Here is an 18,461-nt window from a genome sequence, read left to right as displayed (position 1 = left end):
TTCTCTATTAATTCATAGGAGCTGGAATCCAAGAACACCACCCACTTATATCAGTTAGGTGCAGGGATTTTATTACCTCTTGTTTTATTTTGCCACAAAATGACATTTCATTGTGTGAGACTGACATGTTCAATAAACTCCTGATTGTATCTCCAGCCAGACACCAGGATGTGGCCAGGAAAGAGGGAGGCTGATAAATTGTGACTGACAGGAGCTTGGTGTTGCAATATAGTAGAATTAGCATTTAAGAATAAAGGAAGAAGAAGAAAGAAGAAGGAAGAAGAAGAAAGAAGTTGAAAGAAGAAGAAAGAAAGAAGAAGAAGAAAGAAGAAAGAAGAAGAAAGAAGAAGAAGGAAGAAAGAAGAAGAAGAAAAGTTGAAAGAAGAAAGAAAGAAGAAAGAAGGGAGAAGGGAGAAGAAAGAAGAAAGAAGAAAGAGGAAAGAGGAAAGAAGAAAGAAGAAAGAAGAGAGAAGAGAGAAGAGAGAAGAGAGAAGAGAGAAGAGAGAAGAGAGAAGAGAGAAGAGAGAAGAGAGAAGAGAGAAGGGAGAAGGGAGAAGAGAGAAGGGAGAAGAGAGAAGGGAGAAGAGAGAAGGGAGAAGAGAGAAGGGAGAAGAGAGAAGGGAGAAGAGAGAAGGGAGAAGAGAGAAGGGAGAAGAGAGAAGGGAGAAGAGAGAAGGGAGAAGAGAGAAGGGAGAAGAGAGAAGGGAGAAGAGAGAAGGGAGAAGAGAGAAGGGAGAAGAGAGATGAGAAAAGAGAGAATAGAGAAGAGAGAAGGGAGCAGAAAGAAGAAAGAAGAAAGAAGAAAGAAGAAAGCAGAAAGAAGAAAGAAGAAAGAAGAAGAAAGAAGAAAGAAGAAAGAAGAAAGAAGAAAGAAGAAGAAAGAAGAAAGAAGAAAGAAGAAAGAAGAAAGAAGAAAGAAGAAAGAAGAAAGAAGAAAGAAGAAAGAAGAAAGAAGAAAGAAGAAAGAAGAAAGAAGAAAGAAGAAAGAAGAAAGAAGAGGAAGGAAGAAGAGGAAAGAAAAAAGAAAGCAGAAGGGAGAAGAGATAAGAAAAAAGAAAGAAAAAAGAAAGAAAAAAGAAAGAAGAAGAAAGAGTAAGAAAGCAGAAGAAGAAAGCAGAAATAAGCTAGAAAAAGAAAGAAGAAGAAGAAGGGATAAGGTGGAAGAAGAAGGCAGAATAAAGAAGAAAGGAGGAGAAAGGAGAAAGGAGAAAGGAGAAAGGAGAAAGGAGAAAGGAGAAAGGAGAAAGGAGAAAGGAGAAAGGAGAAAGGAGAAAGGAGAAAGGAGAAAGGAGAAGAAAGAAGAAAGGAGAAGAAAGGAGAGGAAAGGAAGAAAAATAAAGCAGAAGGCAGAAGAAAGAAGAAAGAAGGAGAAAGGAGAAAGAAGAAAAAAGGAAGAAGAAGAAGGAGGAAAAAGGAGGAGAAAGGAGAAAGGAGGAGAAAGGAGGAGATGATGGCAAGTCTTGTGTGGCTGAGAACACAGTGAAGAAGCAAGCAGAGAAGCCATTGGCTTTTGGCTGTGCCTCTTGGAAAGCAGAGTCCTAACAACCCACACCCTAACATGGACCTCTTGGATTTCACCCTGCAATTCTCCTTGAAACTCTCAAAGCTTGTCCCAGGCTGTGTCTCTACTGACAGGGGTGAGCCACAAGCTGCTCAGAAGAGGGTGGTGGCCACAGAGCAGACCATGGGCATGGTGACCTTGGGCCCATCTGCAGAACAGTGTGATCTGTGCAGATAGACCCAAGGCACAGGGCTCTGGAAAAGGACAAGCTTGGGTGGAACTGCTGAGACTGAGATGCAGAAGATGGTGAGAAGCTCTGAACTCACACAGCCTGCAGGAACCCAAAGCAGCAGGGCCCCTCAGTGGAGGCTGTGAGAGCTGGGCAGCCAGCAAGGACCTGCTCCTCCATCTGTGCTAGGCTCAGCTAAGAAGTCAAGAAGCATGAATTCAGTCTGTGGGTTTGAATGCCATGCCACTGCTTCCCTTGACCTTTGCTGAGGGGTCTGTGGGCAGGCAGGCTCTTGGGACACCAGAGGAACCTTAGCACAGCACTGCTGGAGTAGGAGCTTGCAGCATGGCAGTAGAGGAGGCTCAGAAAGCAGTGGAGCTGCTGTGCTCACAAGGTTTGCTCCAGCAGCTGCTCATTTTGCTGCCCAGCTCCCAGTTACAACCTCTTGCTGGGTTTGTTGCTCCTTCATCTCTCTCTCATGCCAAGATACAGGATGTGCTCTGGTAAGCCATCTCCAGAGAACCTTAGCTGGTGTTTTGCAGAGCCACCAGGTGACCCAGGAACCCATTTGGAGTTCCTGCAGGCTGCAGAACCTACATGAAGTTTGCTGATGATACAAAACTGGGGTGGGGGGGTTGGCTGAACCCATCAGGCTGTGCAGCCACCCAAGGGACCTGGACAGGCTGAGACCTGGGTGCAGGCAAACCTCATGAAGTTTAATAAGGACAAGTGCAAGGTCCTACATCTGGGGAGAAATAACAACAGGCACCAGGATGCCCTGCTAGAAAGCAGCCCCACAGAGAAAGACCTTGGAGTGCTGGTGGGCAGCAAGTTCTGCATGGAACAACAATGTGCTCTTGTGGCCAAGAGAGCCAATGGGATCCTGAGGTGCATCAAGAAAGGTGTCCAGCAGGGCTAGGGAAGTTCTTCTACCTCTCTGCTCTGCCCTGCTGAGACCACACCTGCAATCCTGTGTCCAGTTTTGGGCTCCCCAGTTCAAGAGAGACAGAGACCTGCTGGAGAGAATCCAACAGAGAGCCAGGAGGATGCTTAGGAGACTTGAGCATCTCCCCTATGAAGAGAGACTGAGAGCCCTGGGGCTGTTTAGTCTGGAGAAGAGAAGACTGAGAGGGATCTGATCAATGTCTATCAATAGCTGAGGGGTGGGTGTCAAGGGGAGGGGGCCAGGCTCTTTTGGGTGGTTCCCAGTGATAAGCCAAGGAACAATGAGTTCAAACTTGAACAGAGAAGATTTCAGCTCAACAGGAGGAGAAACTTCTTTCCAGTGAGGGTGACAGAGCCCTGGAGCAGGCTGCCCAGGGGGGTTGTGGAGTCTCCTTCTCTGGAGACTTTCAAACCCCACCTGGATGCATTCCTGTGTGGACTGCCCTCAGTGCTCCTGCTCTGGCAGGGGGCTTGGACCTGATAATCTCTTGAGATCCCTTCCAACCTCTGATATATTGTGAGACTGTGAGACTGTGCACAAATTCTTCTGGCCACCCATTGCAAGGATGCTGGTGGCCAGGACAGCCCCCATCCCATCACCCAGCAGCTGCTGCTGGCTCCTTGGGAAGTTAGCTCTTTTCTGGCAACTTCACCCCAAAAAGCAGGAGGAGAAAGGCACTCACTTGGTATGACAGTGGTGTCCCCTGGTGGGGCAGTGATAGTGACAGGGATGTTCACAGTGGTGGTTTTGTCCAGAGGGGGCTGAATCATCCGAGTCACGTTCTTCTGGTTGTCAGCATCTTCTGGCTGCTCTGGCACTTTCTGCAGATAGGTGGTGGGGAGGGTGTGCACAGGGACACTCACACTGCCACTCACCTCGATCTCACACTGGTTCTCCCTAAGGCAGAAAAGCAAATTGTGTTAATAATGCTGGGGAAGGGGCTGGAGAACAGGGCTGGTGAGGAGCAGCTGAGGGAACTCAGGTTTTTTTAGTCTGGAGAAGAGGAGGTTGAGGGGAAACCTTCTTGCTCTCTACAACTCCCTGAAAGGCAGTTGGAGCCAGCTGGGGCTTGCTCTTTTCTCCTAGGGAAGAAGTGATAGGACAAGAGGAAATGGCCTCAAGTCACACCAGGGGAGGTTTAGGCTGGAGATGAGGAAAATTTGTTTGCTGCAGGAGTGGTCAGGAATTGGAACAGGTTGCCCAGGCAGGTGGAGGAGTCCCCATCCCTGGAGGTGTTCAAGAACTGCATGGCCATGGCACTTCAGCACCTGGTATAGTGGGTATGGTGGTGGTGGGTTGGTATTTGGACTCCATGACCTTAGAGGTCTCTTCCAACCTTAATGATTCTATGATTCATAGATTCATAGAGAGGTTTGGGTTGGAAGGGACCTTGAAGATCATCTAGTTCCAACTCCCCTGGCATTGGCAGGGACACCTTCCACTAGCCCAGGATGCTCAAGGCCTCATCCAACCTGCCCTTGATGCTGCACCTCTTGCTAGGTCTCACAGCCTGTTTTCTTCACAAGCCTTTTGCAGAAGAGTCACAGACTGCAGGACAACTTACTGATAGCACAGTGTGTGAGCTCTTCCTCTGAGACCTTCTGAATCAACATCCAAGCAGAAAATCCAGAGGAACTGTGCCACTAAATGTCACTTCATTCCATTTCAAGAGATTTGGATCTGAGGTTCACAAGCAAGGACCACATGGTGCTTGCATGGAAGAGTGACATTAGCTTTCCAGCATCAGCTGGGTTCTGAATGAAGTCTGACATTCTGCTTCTGACATAAGAACCTAATTCTTAAGGTTCTCCTGAGGCCTTATTTAAATGTGGTGATTCTCTTTTCCAGTCCTAAACCACCCTGCAACATTGCTGGAAGCAGCTAAACAGCTTCTGCATCCTTCAGCTGTAGCTGAGTGAAGGGGAAAGTGAGATTGTGCCCATGGTCAGACTAAAGAGTATGCAAAGTGGTTTGGCTTCCATCAGAAGGGAAGATCACACAGACAGGAAAATTATTAACTCAGTGCCACTCACAGCTCTCCATGCTGACATGAACTCTCTTCTAAAGCATCCCAGGGAATTTTCTCTTCCATCAGGCTAATAAAACTGAAAAGGCAATCTATCCTTCTTTATTAACTGCTCTCCATGCTGCACCACAACTGCTTTTCTCCCTTGACTTACAGGAGAATGAAACCAAATGGGGGACATCATTGTCCTCAATGGGAGAAGCCACGAGAGGTGACAAGTGGTGGTGCAGCTGATGGGCTCACCAGGACAGAAAGCAAACCAAAGGGCTACAAAAGCAAGGCTGGATGCCATGTAAAAATATATCCCTCAGAAACTTCCTTCAGAGGCTGGGAAATTCTCTGCTCTGTGTTATGTCCTAGAAGGTCTGTTGGTATTTACATTAAGGACATACATGGCCCAGAGAAGTTTGATGGATTCCTAGAATGGTTTGAGTTGGAAGAGACCTTAAAGATCATCCAGTTCTAACCCCCACTGCCATGGACAGGGACACCTCCCACTAGCTCAGTTTGCTCAAGGCCTCATCTAACCTGGCCTTGAACACCTCCAGGGGGCTGCATCCACAAGCTCCCTGAGCAAGTTGTAGAGATTGCCCAGAGAAGTTGTGGAGGCTCCAAGCCTGGAAGTGTTCAAAACTAGGCGGATTGGATCCTTAAGGCTAGTAGGAAGTGTCCCTGCCTGTGTCAGGAGGTTGGAACTAGATGATCTTCAAGGTCCCTTTCAACCCAAACCATTTTGTGGTTCTATGATGATATTTCCTTCCTCAAATCTGAGCTTTTCTATGGGCTATCACAGACCAAAATCAGGGAGTCTTTGTCATTACTGATTTAAGCACAACTGTAGGTCGAGGCAGCAGCTGGTGTGAGAGCACAAACAGCAACAGGGAACACCACGGGGAGGAGAATTAGTAATTCCCTGAAGCATGTCTGGAGGCCTTGTGCCCCCTGAGCCGTCCCAGGGACAAGAGCAGCCACTCTCTCCACAAGAGCAGTGCTCACTCACTTGGGCTGATGGTTCCGGTGCTCCTTCTCCCCAGCCTCCCCCTCCTTCTCGCCGTTCTCCTTCTCCACCGAGTCGTAGGTGGCCAGCGCCCGGTTCCTCAGCCTGTGCCGTCTGTGAGGCTCTTCTCCGTTCTCACCCTTGGAGCTGGGCTCCCCTTCCCGGTTGCCAGACCTCGACCCGCCGCGGTGCCGGGATCGCCGCTCGCTCCGGCCGCCGTTGGCGGTGCCGTTGCCGTCTTTGCCCTGCCGGTCGGCCGAGTGCCGGTGAGGGCGATGCCTGCGGTGCTCCTTCTCGCCTCCTTCCTCCACCGACCCTCGCCGATGGTGCCTCTTGCCCCCCTCCTGCCCCCTGCTGCGCTCGCTTTTCCCTTCCTTACTGCCCCCTTCCACCTCCTTGCTGCGGCTCCTGTGCTGCCTGTGCCTCTCCTCCTTGTTGTTGGGGCCGGGCTCCCCATTCTCCTCCTTGGTGCCATCCCCCTTCTCGTGCTCCGCCGCTTTGTCCTTCTCCCGATGCCGGTGGTGCTTTCGCGGAGCTTCCGCCCCGTCGGCAGAGCTGACTTTGGTCTGCTCCACCTCCTGCACGTCCACGGGGCTCAGCTTGCTGATGTTGTTCCTGCCCTCGGTCCTTGGCTCTACCACCAGCGGCCGATCCAGGTGAGTCTTCATGTCGGGTCTGATGTGCAGGGTGGTAGCGTAGCGCACCCTCTCCTCCGGGTCCAGCTCGTTGTACAGAGCCTCGCAGCTGGCTCGGAAGTTGTGCATCCGGATCTGGCTGGTCCTCTGCTCCCAAACCGACTTGGATTTGGAGGAGTTCTGCTGCTTGCTAAGGAGAGGAGGAAGGTGACAAGTTAGGATCCAACTTTGCACCGATTCCCTAAAAAAAAAAACCAAAAAAACAGCCAAGAAAAGAAAGGAAAAAAAACAACCAACGAATAAATAGAGGAAATGTTCAGCCGAGACCGGTGGGGGTTAGAGGGATGAGCCAAAGAAATTAGAGGGATGGAGAGAGGATGGCTGGCAGAGAACATGAGCAGGGAAAGCCAGCAGGAACATCAGGGTTAGCTTGCCCCCACACAATGGAACAGGCCCTCTGGAATAGGGTTATCAGGATCTCTAGAAGGTGGCCATCCCCCTTGGAAGGCTCAGGTGAAGTCTGAAGGGTTTTAAAGTCTCTGCACACAGAAATCACAGGGCACAGCCAGAGCTTTCAAACCAGCCTACAAACAACAGCACCTTCCTCCCCACCTGGAAACAGCTGGATAAGCAAGTTAGTGCTGAGCAGGGGAAGTTAGATTGGTAGGAGTGAGGGGAAATGAAATCAGCTCCCAGGGATCCCAGTCTGAGCACCCTGCCGCCAGCTCTTTCCCTTTCCAGCCAACCAGAGGGTTGTGTCCAGGCTGCATGACCATGAGAGCCAAAGGCATAGGGAGATGCTGCTCCAAACTCACAGCATCCTGCTGAGGTGAGGATGGACCATCCAGCCCAAGCATCCCTGGGGTCTGAAAAAGTGTAAGAGAGAGAAAAGAAAACTGTTCCGTGTAGTGCGAAAGACCCCAGGGACTGGGAGAGTCACACAGAGATGCAGATGTCAAGAGAGCATCTTTATACCCTGCACAGACCTCATCTCTTCTGTCCCCAGCATCTCTATTCAGGGCAGTGATCATCCCCCCTGTACTCAGCACTGGTGAGGCCACACCTTAGCTGGGTTCACTTTTGGGCCCCTCACTCCACTGAGGACCTGGAGAGCATCCAGAGAAGGGCAATGAAGCTGGTGAAGGGTCTGGAGAACAGGGCTGGTGAGGAACAGCTGAGGGAACTGGGGTTCTTCAGCCTGCAGAAAAGGAGGCTGAGGGAAGACCTCATTGCTCTCTAAAAGTCCATGAAAAGAGGCTGGAGCCATCTGGGGCTTGGTCTCTTCTCCCAAAGAACAAGAGGAAATGACCTCAGGTTGCACCAGGGGAGGTTTAGGTTGGACATGAGGAACAATTTCTTAACCAAAAAGGGCTGTCAAGCCCTGGAACAGGCTGCCCAGGGCAATGCTGGAGTCACCATTCCTGGAGACATCTAAAAGCTGTGGTGCTGAGGGACATGGTTTAATGGTGAGCTGACAGTGCTGAGTTAATGGTTTGGTTTCATGGCCTTAAAGGTCTCTTCCAACCCAAATGAGCAGGATACCTCCACTGGCATTGCTTTGATTTTTCCACACAGCACTTGGTTTCTGACCATGACATTCAAATGGGACACTTACCCAGCTGATGAAGGAAGGAAAGCCTTTTTTTATTTCCCCTGAAAGATTCCAAGTCAAATTCTGCTTTTGCATAAAAGCAAAGTTTAAAATCCCACTGGAGTGGGAGCAGAGTGGATTTAGTATGGTGAAGGAGGACCAGCACCACTTCTTAGAGTCATAGAATGCATTGGGTTGGAGGGAACCTCTAAAAGTCATCCAGTCCAACCCCCCTGCAGTCAGGGGGGACATCCCCAACTAAATCAGTTTGTTCAGAGCCCCATCAAGCTTCACCTTGAATGCCTCCAGGAATGGGGCCTCCAGCCCCTTCCTGGGCAACCTGTTCCAATGTTCCACCACCCTGATGGTAAAGAACTTCTTCCTAATGTCCAAACCCCCTTCTTCTTAATGCCCAAATGTCCAGGAACTTCTTCCTTAATGAACCTTCTAACAGAGAGAGGAAAATAATTTTCCTCCTACCTCCAACCTCTCCATTTCCACACATCAGCCTGACCCCAGCAGCTCCAGGACTTGGCACACAGCTCCTCAGGGAGGCTGACGTGCTTCCTGATGTACTTTCTGGGCTCCCTTGATGAAGGAAGGAAGCAGCTCCTGGTGTGTGTAGCTGCTGTTGGGGACTGTCAGGTTGTGTGACCATGTGCAGCCCCCAGGGCAGGCAGTGTCCAGGTGGCACAGTGGGAACTGCTGGGAAGGGTTTGCAGCTCAGAGCTCTGCAGGGGATCAGCTCCTTACAGAGGGGGCTGCTGCCTGTGCCTGCTGAAGAGGCCAAACCTGACCTGAGTGCTCACTGTGGAGGGCATGAGGGCAGCCAGACAGCTGGGAAGGAATCTTACAGAGTCACAGAATCATTCAGGAAGAGACCAAGATCATCAAGTCCAACCATTAACCCAGCACTGCCAGGTCACCACTCCACCATGGCCCTCAGCACCACATCTACACAGCTTTCTGATTTAACCCACGAGTGAGTGAGCAGAGCTAGTCACCAAACCTACATATCTACAACCCCCACTCCCAAGAGTGATTTTCCAGCCTCTGAGTGCCCCATGTACACCACAGCAGGAGAATGAGTAGGGAAAAACATTCACAGTTCTAAACATAAATGCTACCAGAAGGTACTGGGGACCAGCTTAGAGCCCCACACAACCAACATGCCCCAATCCAAGAGCAGGCTGCTCCTTAGGGGAGATTCCCTACCCCAAGCTCTCCTAGTCACCCCAGCACATGCTTGAACCCCCTCATGGGTCAGGCACCAAATTGCCTTTTCTTTTTGGTTCAACATTCCACAAGATTGAAACACCAGCACTCAGCAGCAGATTCAGCTGGGGTTAGGAGGAATGAGTGACTGCCCAGACCTGCCATCCCATTCAAGGGTTGGGAGAGCCTCAGGTTCTCCATTTGCAGCTCTCCATGGTCAGCAGAAATGGGCACAGAGACGTGGAGCTACCAAGATGGTCTTGTGTGTCCTCCAGGATGGCTGGGGGGCTTTGGTGCTCCACACCTAGCTCTGCTAAAGCTACACACATGAAGCTCCTCTTCAGCACAGGGGCTGGGGAGGGGAGATGACAGCTCAGGGATGTGCATGGCTGAACTCCCTGGGCACAGGCCACCAAGTCCCTTTGTTCTATGGGGACATTTCTCACTTCATCATGAAAGCCCTCAGGGTGGGGACCAGCTTCTGGTTTGTGCTTTGAACAGCCAGAGGGATCTGCCAACACTGGAGGGGCAAGCAGTAATGACCAGTTAGAGCTGGGCAGCTACCCTTATGTGAAGCCTTCCATTTATCTACAAAGCCAGAGCACAGAGCAGAGCCCAGCTGCCTACTCCCCATGCACCATCCTGTGCTCCACTGCCAGGGGACAGGCACCAATGCAGGGGTGGGACACAAAGTCCAGCTTCCCTGCACAGGCTCTGGAAAGAAAAGCCCACAATAAACCATCAGACAGCTGTGGTGGACACAGCCTCTTCATCAGTGCCTGCACTGAGCCCATCAGAGCCAAAACAGAAAGAAATCTCCTTAATCAGAGTGGGTGTGATGAGGAGGAAGGCTGAGGATGCAGGGCTGGTAATCAGCACAGTGCAAAAGAGAATCTGCTGGCTCTGACATAAGATGTGTCACTTCTGGAGGGCTTTGGTTTTCAATTGGGTTTCAAGAACATAAATCAGCCTTTAAATGATCTCTGAGGTGCTAAAGCTTCCACTGTACCTCACTCGTGGCTAACTCAAGGTGCTGCCAGGAACATACACCACTGAGAAGCTGGAGAAACCAAGCCATGCAGGTATTAACTAAGCCTATTTTGCTAAACCCCCTTCTGTTTGAAGCAGACACTGGAACTTCTCCACATCTCCAAATGAGATCCATCCTTAACACTGACACAGGCAGCGGAGGTGATTGCCAGAAGACTACAACACACAGCCACCCACTGCCTTTGGTTACTAACAAGCCAAGGAGCAGGAGGTTCTGAAGCAATGCCTGCATCCTTTCTTCTTGCTGCAGCAAAAGGCAGAGCAGGAAAATAAGACTAAAAATCAGACACTACATGAAGCACCATAAAAAAAGCCCAAGCCACTGGAAAACGTTGAGCCTGCTTGCAAGCTCATTACCATACCCAAAGCAGCTGAGAACATCAGGAGCAAGTGACAACGTGCAGAAAGCCTGCTGCAGGGAATGGAAGTGAAGCAGCAGAGCAGGTTGGGCCCTCTGGGGACAGTGTTCAGGGCTTTCAGAGCCAAAGTGGCAGCAACTGGAGGGAATGTGTCATCTCCTTGTCCCTTTTGACTATGTGATGCTTGCTCTCTGCGAGTTCCTACAGCAACTGAGCATGGACATGTGTGACAGCTTCTCCTCTCCTGTTGCTCTGCTGTTATCTCCTTGCAGAGGAGAGCTTTTGAACTTATTTATGGCACCAGAGGAATGTCACCCTAAAACAAACCCCAGCTTCATGACAAGCTGCCTGCCTGGGAAGGTTCAGTGCCTATGCGCACAACATAGAGCACTGCGGAGGAGGTGGAAAAACAAAGAGGGCAAACCCATCCCCTCTGCTTCCTCCAGTGTTGGGTCTAGTTCAGTACTGGGGGCTGCATGAACTGGGACAGGTATAAACCATCTACAGGAGATCTACCATCTACAGCAAATGTACCATCTAGAGTAGACGAGCCATCTAGAGTAGACGAGCCATCTACAGTAGACCTACCATCTACAGTAGATTCCTACTGTCTACAGTAGATGCCTACCATCCTGAATAGACCTACCATCTGGAACAGACCTACCATCTACAGTAGATTCCTACTGTCTACAGTAGATGCCTACCATCCTGAATAGACCTACCATCTGGAACAGACCTACCATCTACAGTAGATTCCTACTATCTACAATAGATGCCTACTATCTAGAATAGACCTACCATCAAGAGCAGACCTACCATCTAGAGCACACCTACCATCTAGAGCACACCTACCATCTACAGTAGACCTACCATCTAGAGTAGACCTACCATCTAGAGTAGACCTACCATCTAGAATAGACCTACCATCTAGAGTGGACCCACCATCTAGAATAGACCTACCATCTAGAGTAGACCTACCATCTACAGTAGACCTACCATCTAGAATAGACCTACCATCTAGAGTAGACCTACCATCTAGAGTAGACCTACCATCTAGAGTGGACCTACCATCTACAGTAGACCTACCATCTAGAATAGACCTACCATCTAGAATAGACCTACCATCTACAGTAGACCTACCATCTAGAATAGACCTACCATCTAGAATAGATCTACCATCTACAGTAGACCTACCATCTAGAATAGATCTACCATCTACAGTAGACCTACCATCTAGAATAGACCTACCATCTAGAATAGACCTACCATCTACAGTAGACCTACCATCTAGAATAGATCTACCATCTACAGTAGAACTACCATCTAGAATAGACCTACCATCTACAGTAGACCTACCATCTAGAATAGATCTACCATCTACAGTAGAACTACCATCTAGAATAGATCTACCATCTAGAGTAGACCTACCATCTAGAATAGATCTACCATCTACAGTAGACCTACCATCTAGAATAGACCTACCATCTAGAGTAGACCTACCATCTACAGTAGACCTACCATCTAGAATAGACCTACCATCTAGAGTAGACCTACCATCTAGAGTAGACCTACCATCTAGAGTGGACCTACCATCTACAGTAGACCTACCATCTAGAATAGACCTACCATCTAGAATAGATCTACCATCTACAGTAGAACTACCATCTAGAATAGACCTACCATCTACAGTAGAACTACCATCTAGAATAGACCTACCATCTACAGTAGACCTACCATCTACAGTAGACCTACCATCTACAGTAGACCTACCACCCACAGTAGAACTACCATCTACCGTCTGGGGTGATGCAGAACAACATCACTTATCCAGACCAATACAAAATAAGCCTTTGAGAGAGTAAATATTTTTAGACCATCATAGAATTGTTTGGGTTGGAAAAGGCCTCTGAGATTGTCCAGTCCAACCATCAGCCCAACACCACCATGGACCATCAAACCATGTCCCCAGGTGCCATGGCCACAGGTTTCTTGAACACCTCCAGGGATGGTGACTCCACCACCTCCCTGGGCAGCCTGTTCCAATCCCTGACCACTCTTGAAGGAAAGAAAGTTTTCCTAACATCCAACCTAAACCTCTGCCGCAATTTGAGGCCTTTGCCACTCTTCATTGTATACAAGAGAAAACTGTCTTGGTTGGAAGAGACCTTAGAGATCATCACCAAGCTGTGTGGTGCAGCAGACAGGCTGGAGGGAAGGGATCCATCCAGAGGGACCTGGACAGGCTGCAGAGCTGGGCACAAGCCAACCTCAGGAGGTTCGACAAGACCAAGGGCAAGGTCCTGCAGCTGGGTCCAGGCAATCCCAAGCACCAATCCAGGCTGGGCAGGGACTGGCTGGAGAGCAGCCCTGAGGAGAGGGACTTGGGGGTGCTGGGGGATGAGAAGCTCAGCAGGAGCCAGCAGTGAGCACTTGCAGCCCAGAGAGCCAAGCAGAGCCTGGGCTGCATCAGGAGAAGTGTGGCCAGCAGGGCCAGGGAGGGGATTCTCCCCCTCTGCTCCACTCTGCTGAGAGCCCTCCTGGAGTACTGCATCCAGTTCTGGAGCCTCTGTTACAAGAGGGATATGGACATGCTGGAAGGTGTCCAGAGAAGGGCCATGAGGATGAGCAGAGGGCTGGAGCTGCTCTCCTATGAGGAGAGACTGAGAGAGTTGGGGCTGTGCAGTCTGGAGAAGAGAAGGCTCTGAGGTGACCTTCTTGTGGCCTTCCAGGATCTGAAGGAGGCTACAAGAAAGCTGGGGAGGGACTTTTTAGGCTATCAGGGAGTGACAGGACTGGGGGGAATGGAACAAAGCTGGAAGTGGGGAGGTTCAGACTGGACATGAGGAAGATGTTCTTGCCCATGAGAGTGGTGAGAGCCTGGAATGGGTTGTCCAGGGAGGTGGTTGAGGCTCCATCCCTGGAGGTGTTTGCAGCCAGGCTGGATGAGGCTCTGGCCAGCCTGCTGTAGTGTGAGGTGTCCCTGCCCATGGCAGGGGGGTTGGAACTGATCCTTGTGGTCCCTTCCAACCCTGACAGATTCTATGATTCTATGATCATGTCCAACTGCAAGTTCCAGGCAAGTAGTTGGACTTGATCTCAAAGGTCTCTTCCAAATTCAGCAGTACTATGATTCTATTTAGGAAGCCAACTCCTTATCTGAACTCCTGTTCACTCTTCGCTTCTTACAAATCTTCCTGAACCAATTAAGATGATTCTGATTTTCAAACAGTACAAAGGTTAATGTTCGTTCCCTTTCCTGACAATTCTTTCCTGTCCCTATTCTCCACCTACAGAATGTCCTCACACAACCAGAGAATTGTTTCAGCTAGAAAAGACCTTTAAGATTAGTTCAGAACAGCAACAAAGCTGGTGAAGGGTCTTGAACACCAATCTTATTAGGAACACCTGAGGGAACTTAGTCTTCAGAAGAGGAGGCTGAGGGGAGACCTCATTGCCCTCTATCACCACCTCCAAGGAGGTTGGAGCAACGTGGGGGTTGGTCTCTTCTCACATGCAACAAGTGGCAGGTTAAGAAGAAATGGCCTCAAGTTGTTCCAGAGGAGGCTCAGGTTAGATATTAGGAAAAATTTCTTCCCAGCAAGGGTTCTCAGGCAATGGGACAGGCTGCCCAGGGAGGTGGTGGAGTCACCATCCCTGGAGGGATTTGAAAGACACATGGAGGTGGTGCTGAGGGATGTGGTTTAGTGGCAGTGGCTTAGCAGCAGGGGTGGGGTTGTGAGCTCTGGGTGAGCAGTTGGACTTGATGAGCTCAAAGGTCTCTTCCCACATCACCAGTTCTATGGTTCTATGATTCTGTGATCACTGGCTCCAGCCACTGACCTAACCCCACCAAGGCCATCAGACCATGTCCCAAAGAACCATTTCTATGAACTCTTTGAAGGCTTCTGGCAACATACTCAGCTTTCAGGTCCTCTATGCTCAGAGCATGGGAGGTACCACTGCTAATGCACTCCTCTGAGCAGCTCCACTCCTTTTGCTTGGATTAATGAGCCAGCAAATGACTCCTGCCTGTGGCTAGAAAGAAACCCACAGCAATTCATGTGGAATCAAATAAGATTCATATTAATGAAGGGCTGACTAATGTGGGTATAAATAAATTCCTCCAGTCACTTGTGTAGACTGTTCAAGAAAGGAAAGGGTATTTTTAGTCACATTCTAATCTTAGGGTTTTCCTTAATGATTAAAGATTTGGTTACCATAACCTTTTAAATCCCTGCTGCAGTTAATGGCACTTGGCTTCCCAGAACTCCTCAAAAACTGCTCTTTAGTAAATAATGAACCAAAGCTGCCTCTGAACATCATAATTTGAAGTTAAAAATACCTCCAATATGAGATTTTGGCTAGGAAAGAATATGTCCTGATTAGGGAGGAAAGGGAATTGCTTGTTAAAATACCACTCCAACAACAACAAGAATAAAAATGCAGTGCCAAAAAAAAAAAAAAAAGTAAAAAAAAGTCAAAAAAACCCCAAACCCTTTCCACTAAAATCACATCATCTGTTCATTAGCTTGGAGAGGCTCTCCCCACATTCCAGTGTTCCACTTGGAAAACACAGAGCAGGATTTTGGTTTGGGGTAAGGATGCACAGAGCTGGATAGCTTCTCTCTCTCTGGTCTGATAAAACAATTTGCTTGCAGATGAATTCACCACAAGGGTTTGAATGCACCTGAGCAGTGCCCCCAGGAGCTGCTGCTGCTTGGATGCTTTAACTCCTTTTCTCCTGCCTGAGCTGCATCTCCTCTGGAGCTCTCTGGAGAGATGCACCAAGCTCTTCCAACAAGCTGCTGCAGTGGGGTGTGCCACAGGGACACTTTCACCAAGGACTATTGCAGATAAAGCTGCCCAGACTCTTCCAGTGCTGTTGAGTGACTGGGAAGCTGCCTGGCAGAATAGGACCTGGGGGGTTTGGTCAACAACCAGATGAAGATGAGGCATTGTGTGGCCAGGTGGACAAGAAAGCCACCAGCACCTTGGCCTGGGTCAGCAAGAGTGTGGCCAGCTGGAGCAGAGACATGATCATGCCATGGTCACTGGTGAGGGTGCAGCTTGTATCCTGAGTTCATTTTTGACACCTCATTGTAAGAAAGACATTGAGGTGTTGGAGTGTGTCCAGAGAAGAGCAATGAAGCTGGTGAAGGGTCTGGAGAACAGGGCTGGGGAGGAGCAGCTGAGGGAGCTGGGGGTGTTCAGCCTGCAAACAAGGAGGCTGAGGGGAGACCTCCTTGCTCTCTACAACTCCCTGGAAGGAGGCTGGAGCCAGCTGGGTCTTGGTCTCTTCTCCCAAGGAACAGGCCAAAGGTCAAGAGGAAATGGTCTTGAAGCTGCAGCAGCAGAAGTTAGGGTGGAACATGAGGAGCAATTTCTTCCTTGAAATTCTTAGATAGGAAATCTCCCTAAATGCAAACATTTGGTTCTCCTCTCCTCTCCTCTCCTCTCCTCTCCTCTCCTCCCCTCCCCCCCCTCCCCTCTTCCTCTCCTCTCCTCCCCTCCCCCCCCCCCCCCTCTTCCTCTCCTCTCCTCCCCTCCCCTCCTCCTCTCCTCTCCCTCTCCTCTCCTCTCCCTCTCCTCTCCTCTCCCTCTCCTCTCCTCTCCCTCTCCTCTCCTCTCCCTCTCCTCTCCTCTCCTCTCCTCTCCTCTCCTCTCCTCTCCTCTCCTCTCCTCTCCTCTCCTCTCCTCTCCTCTCCTCTCCTCTCCTCTCCTCTCCTCTCCTCTCCTCTCCTCTCCTCTCCTCTCCTCTCCTCTCCTCTCCCTCTCCTCACCTCTCCTCTCCTCCCCTCTCCTCCCCTCCCCTCCACCATTATCACTCTCAGGTTGCATTCCCACTGCCTTTAGCTGCAGTTTTAGACAATCTGGAGAGCTTCAGATACAGGATGTGCAGGCCACAGGTAATTGATCTCAGCAGGAGGAAGAGGCTGAGATGCCAGAGAGCTGAAGGTGTTCTGGGAGCTGCTGAGCACTTGGACATGCATGGCTTGGCAGCTGCAAGTTGCAAAAATTCCAAGGTGTGGAAGGCTGGAAAAGACTTCTAAGATGAAGTCCAACCTTCTACCCAACACCTGCATGACCATTAGACCATGTCCAGAAGTGCCACATCTACTCATTTTTTGATCACTTCCAGGGGCAGAGACTCAGCCATTTGTCCCAAGTTCACAGAATCATTAAGGGTGGAAAAGATCTTTAAGATTATCAAGTCCAACCATAACTCAACTACCATGACCACTAAACTATATCCTGAAGCACCACATCTACAGCTTCCTGAACACCTCCAGGGATGGTGACTCCACCACCTCCCTGGGCAGCCTGTTCCAATCCCTGACCACTCTTGCAGTAGTTTTTCCTAATCTCCAATCTAAATCTCCCCTGGCACAACTTAAGCCAATTTCCTCTTGTCCTGTCCCTAGTTACTAGGGAAAAGAGATCAAACTCAGCCTCACACCAACCTCTTTTCAGGCAGTTGTGGAAAGCAATGAGGTCTCCCCTCAACCTTCTCTTCTCCCCATTTCAAGGTCATCATTAGGCACAAGATCCCTTTTCAGCCTTCTCTTCTCCCCATTTCAAGGTCATCATTAGGCACAAGATCCCTTTTCAAGCCTCAAGACTTGTTTGGAATCTCAGTTACAAACTGTGATCAAATCATTGCCTCCACATCATCCACAGCAGGGTGAGAGGGTTGAAAGGAAAAGGAAAAGGAGGAGGTTAAAAGCCATGTCACTATGGCTTGATTTAACCAAAGACAGGTTGAGGTAGAATAATGGAACATTAAGTTCTCCTAAAATCCAGGCAAATTGCAACCATTTCAACTTCTTTTTCCCTCTGCAGTGTTCAAGCCACACTCTCCAGAAGACATCCTGCCAGTGGCCCAGACCAGACTCTGTTATCCTCAAAGTCCTGCCATGAGCTCCAGGCTTTTGATACAAATCAACACAAAAGACACCAGGAATGATGTCACAGCTCCTTTTTTACCCTAGATATGATGGAAATAAAGGAGGTGGCCCAGACAGTGAACATATGAAAGCAAGAGATAGAGATCAAGAACAGTTGGGGGTTCTTGGATGGCCAAATGACAAATTCCTGCTGGTGGAAGATATTGAAGCTTTTTCATTTCCCTCTGTGTGCTATCAGCTTGCCTACAGCTGGGTGGGTGCAGCAGAGATGTGCTGTGATGGTTGGGCTGGGGGAGAAAGAGCTGCTGGAAGTTTTTATTCAGGAGGCGGGGGGGGGGGGGGGGAAAGCATCCCAGCTCTCTGGCAGCTGTGCAACACTTCTGGGGGGAAATTCCCTAGCCTGTGAAACATCAACTTTTGCTTTAGTTACCATTCTAGAAAGCACCTTAAGAACATGCCCTTTGTCATGCCCAAGTGATGACTGGCAGCTCTGGATCCTAATAGAAACCAACAATAAACAACTACAGGTGAAAAAAAAATACTCAACCCCCTTCCATTCACTAAACACAATGCTTTGGGCTCCCCAATTCAAGAGAGACAGGGAACTGCTGGAGGGAGGCCAACAGAAATGATTCTATGAAAGCTGCTGAGGGGCTTGGAGCATCTCTGTGAGGAGGAAAAAAAGCTGAGAGCCCTGGGGGTGTTGAGCCTGGAGAAGAGCAGCCCCAGAGGGGATCTGAGCAATGCTCAGCAAGAGCTAAAGGGCTGGGGGCAAGAGGCTGGGGCCAGACTCTTGTCAGTGGTGCCCAGGGACAGGACAAGGGGCAATGGGCACAAACTGGAACCCAGGAGGTTCCACCTGAACAGGAGGAGAAGCTTTTTTGGTGTGAGGGTGCTGGAGGCCTGGAGCAGGCTGCTCAGAGAGGTTGTGGAGTCTCCTTCTCTGGAGAGATTCCAACCCCCCCTGGCCATTGTGATCCTGGGCAAGCTGCTGTGGGTGCCCTGCT

The 18,461-nt window shown here is 49.7% G+C and overlaps 1 protein-coding gene across 1 annotated transcript in view; it reads right to left on the bottom strand.

The window, feature by feature from the left end:
• The window catches only part of CACNA1B (calcium voltage-gated channel subunit alpha1 B), a 437,648-nt gene that overhangs the window by 112,772 nt on the left and 306,415 nt on the right, over positions 1 to 18,461 (bottom strand). Inside the window, exons 21-22 of the mRNA XM_054393221.1 lie at positions 5,703 to 6,524; positions 3,359 to 3,573 (exon numbers count right to left, since the gene is read on the bottom strand). Of these exons, the coding sequence (XP_054249196.1) occupies positions 3,359 to 3,573; positions 5,703 to 6,524 (1,037 nt within the window). The remainder of the gene's footprint in view (positions 1 to 3,358; positions 3,574 to 5,702; positions 6,525 to 18,461) is intronic.

The sequence above is a fragment of the Indicator indicator genome, chromosome 28 (genome assembly GCF_027791375.1).
Source record: "Indicator indicator isolate 239-I01 chromosome 28, UM_Iind_1.1, whole genome shotgun sequence".
NCBI classification, from domain to species: Eukaryota; Metazoa; Chordata; class Aves; order Piciformes; family Indicatoridae; genus Indicator; species Indicator indicator.
The sequence above is the reverse complement of the archived record's forward strand: the minus strand, read 5'-3'. Positions and strand labels throughout refer to the sequence as shown.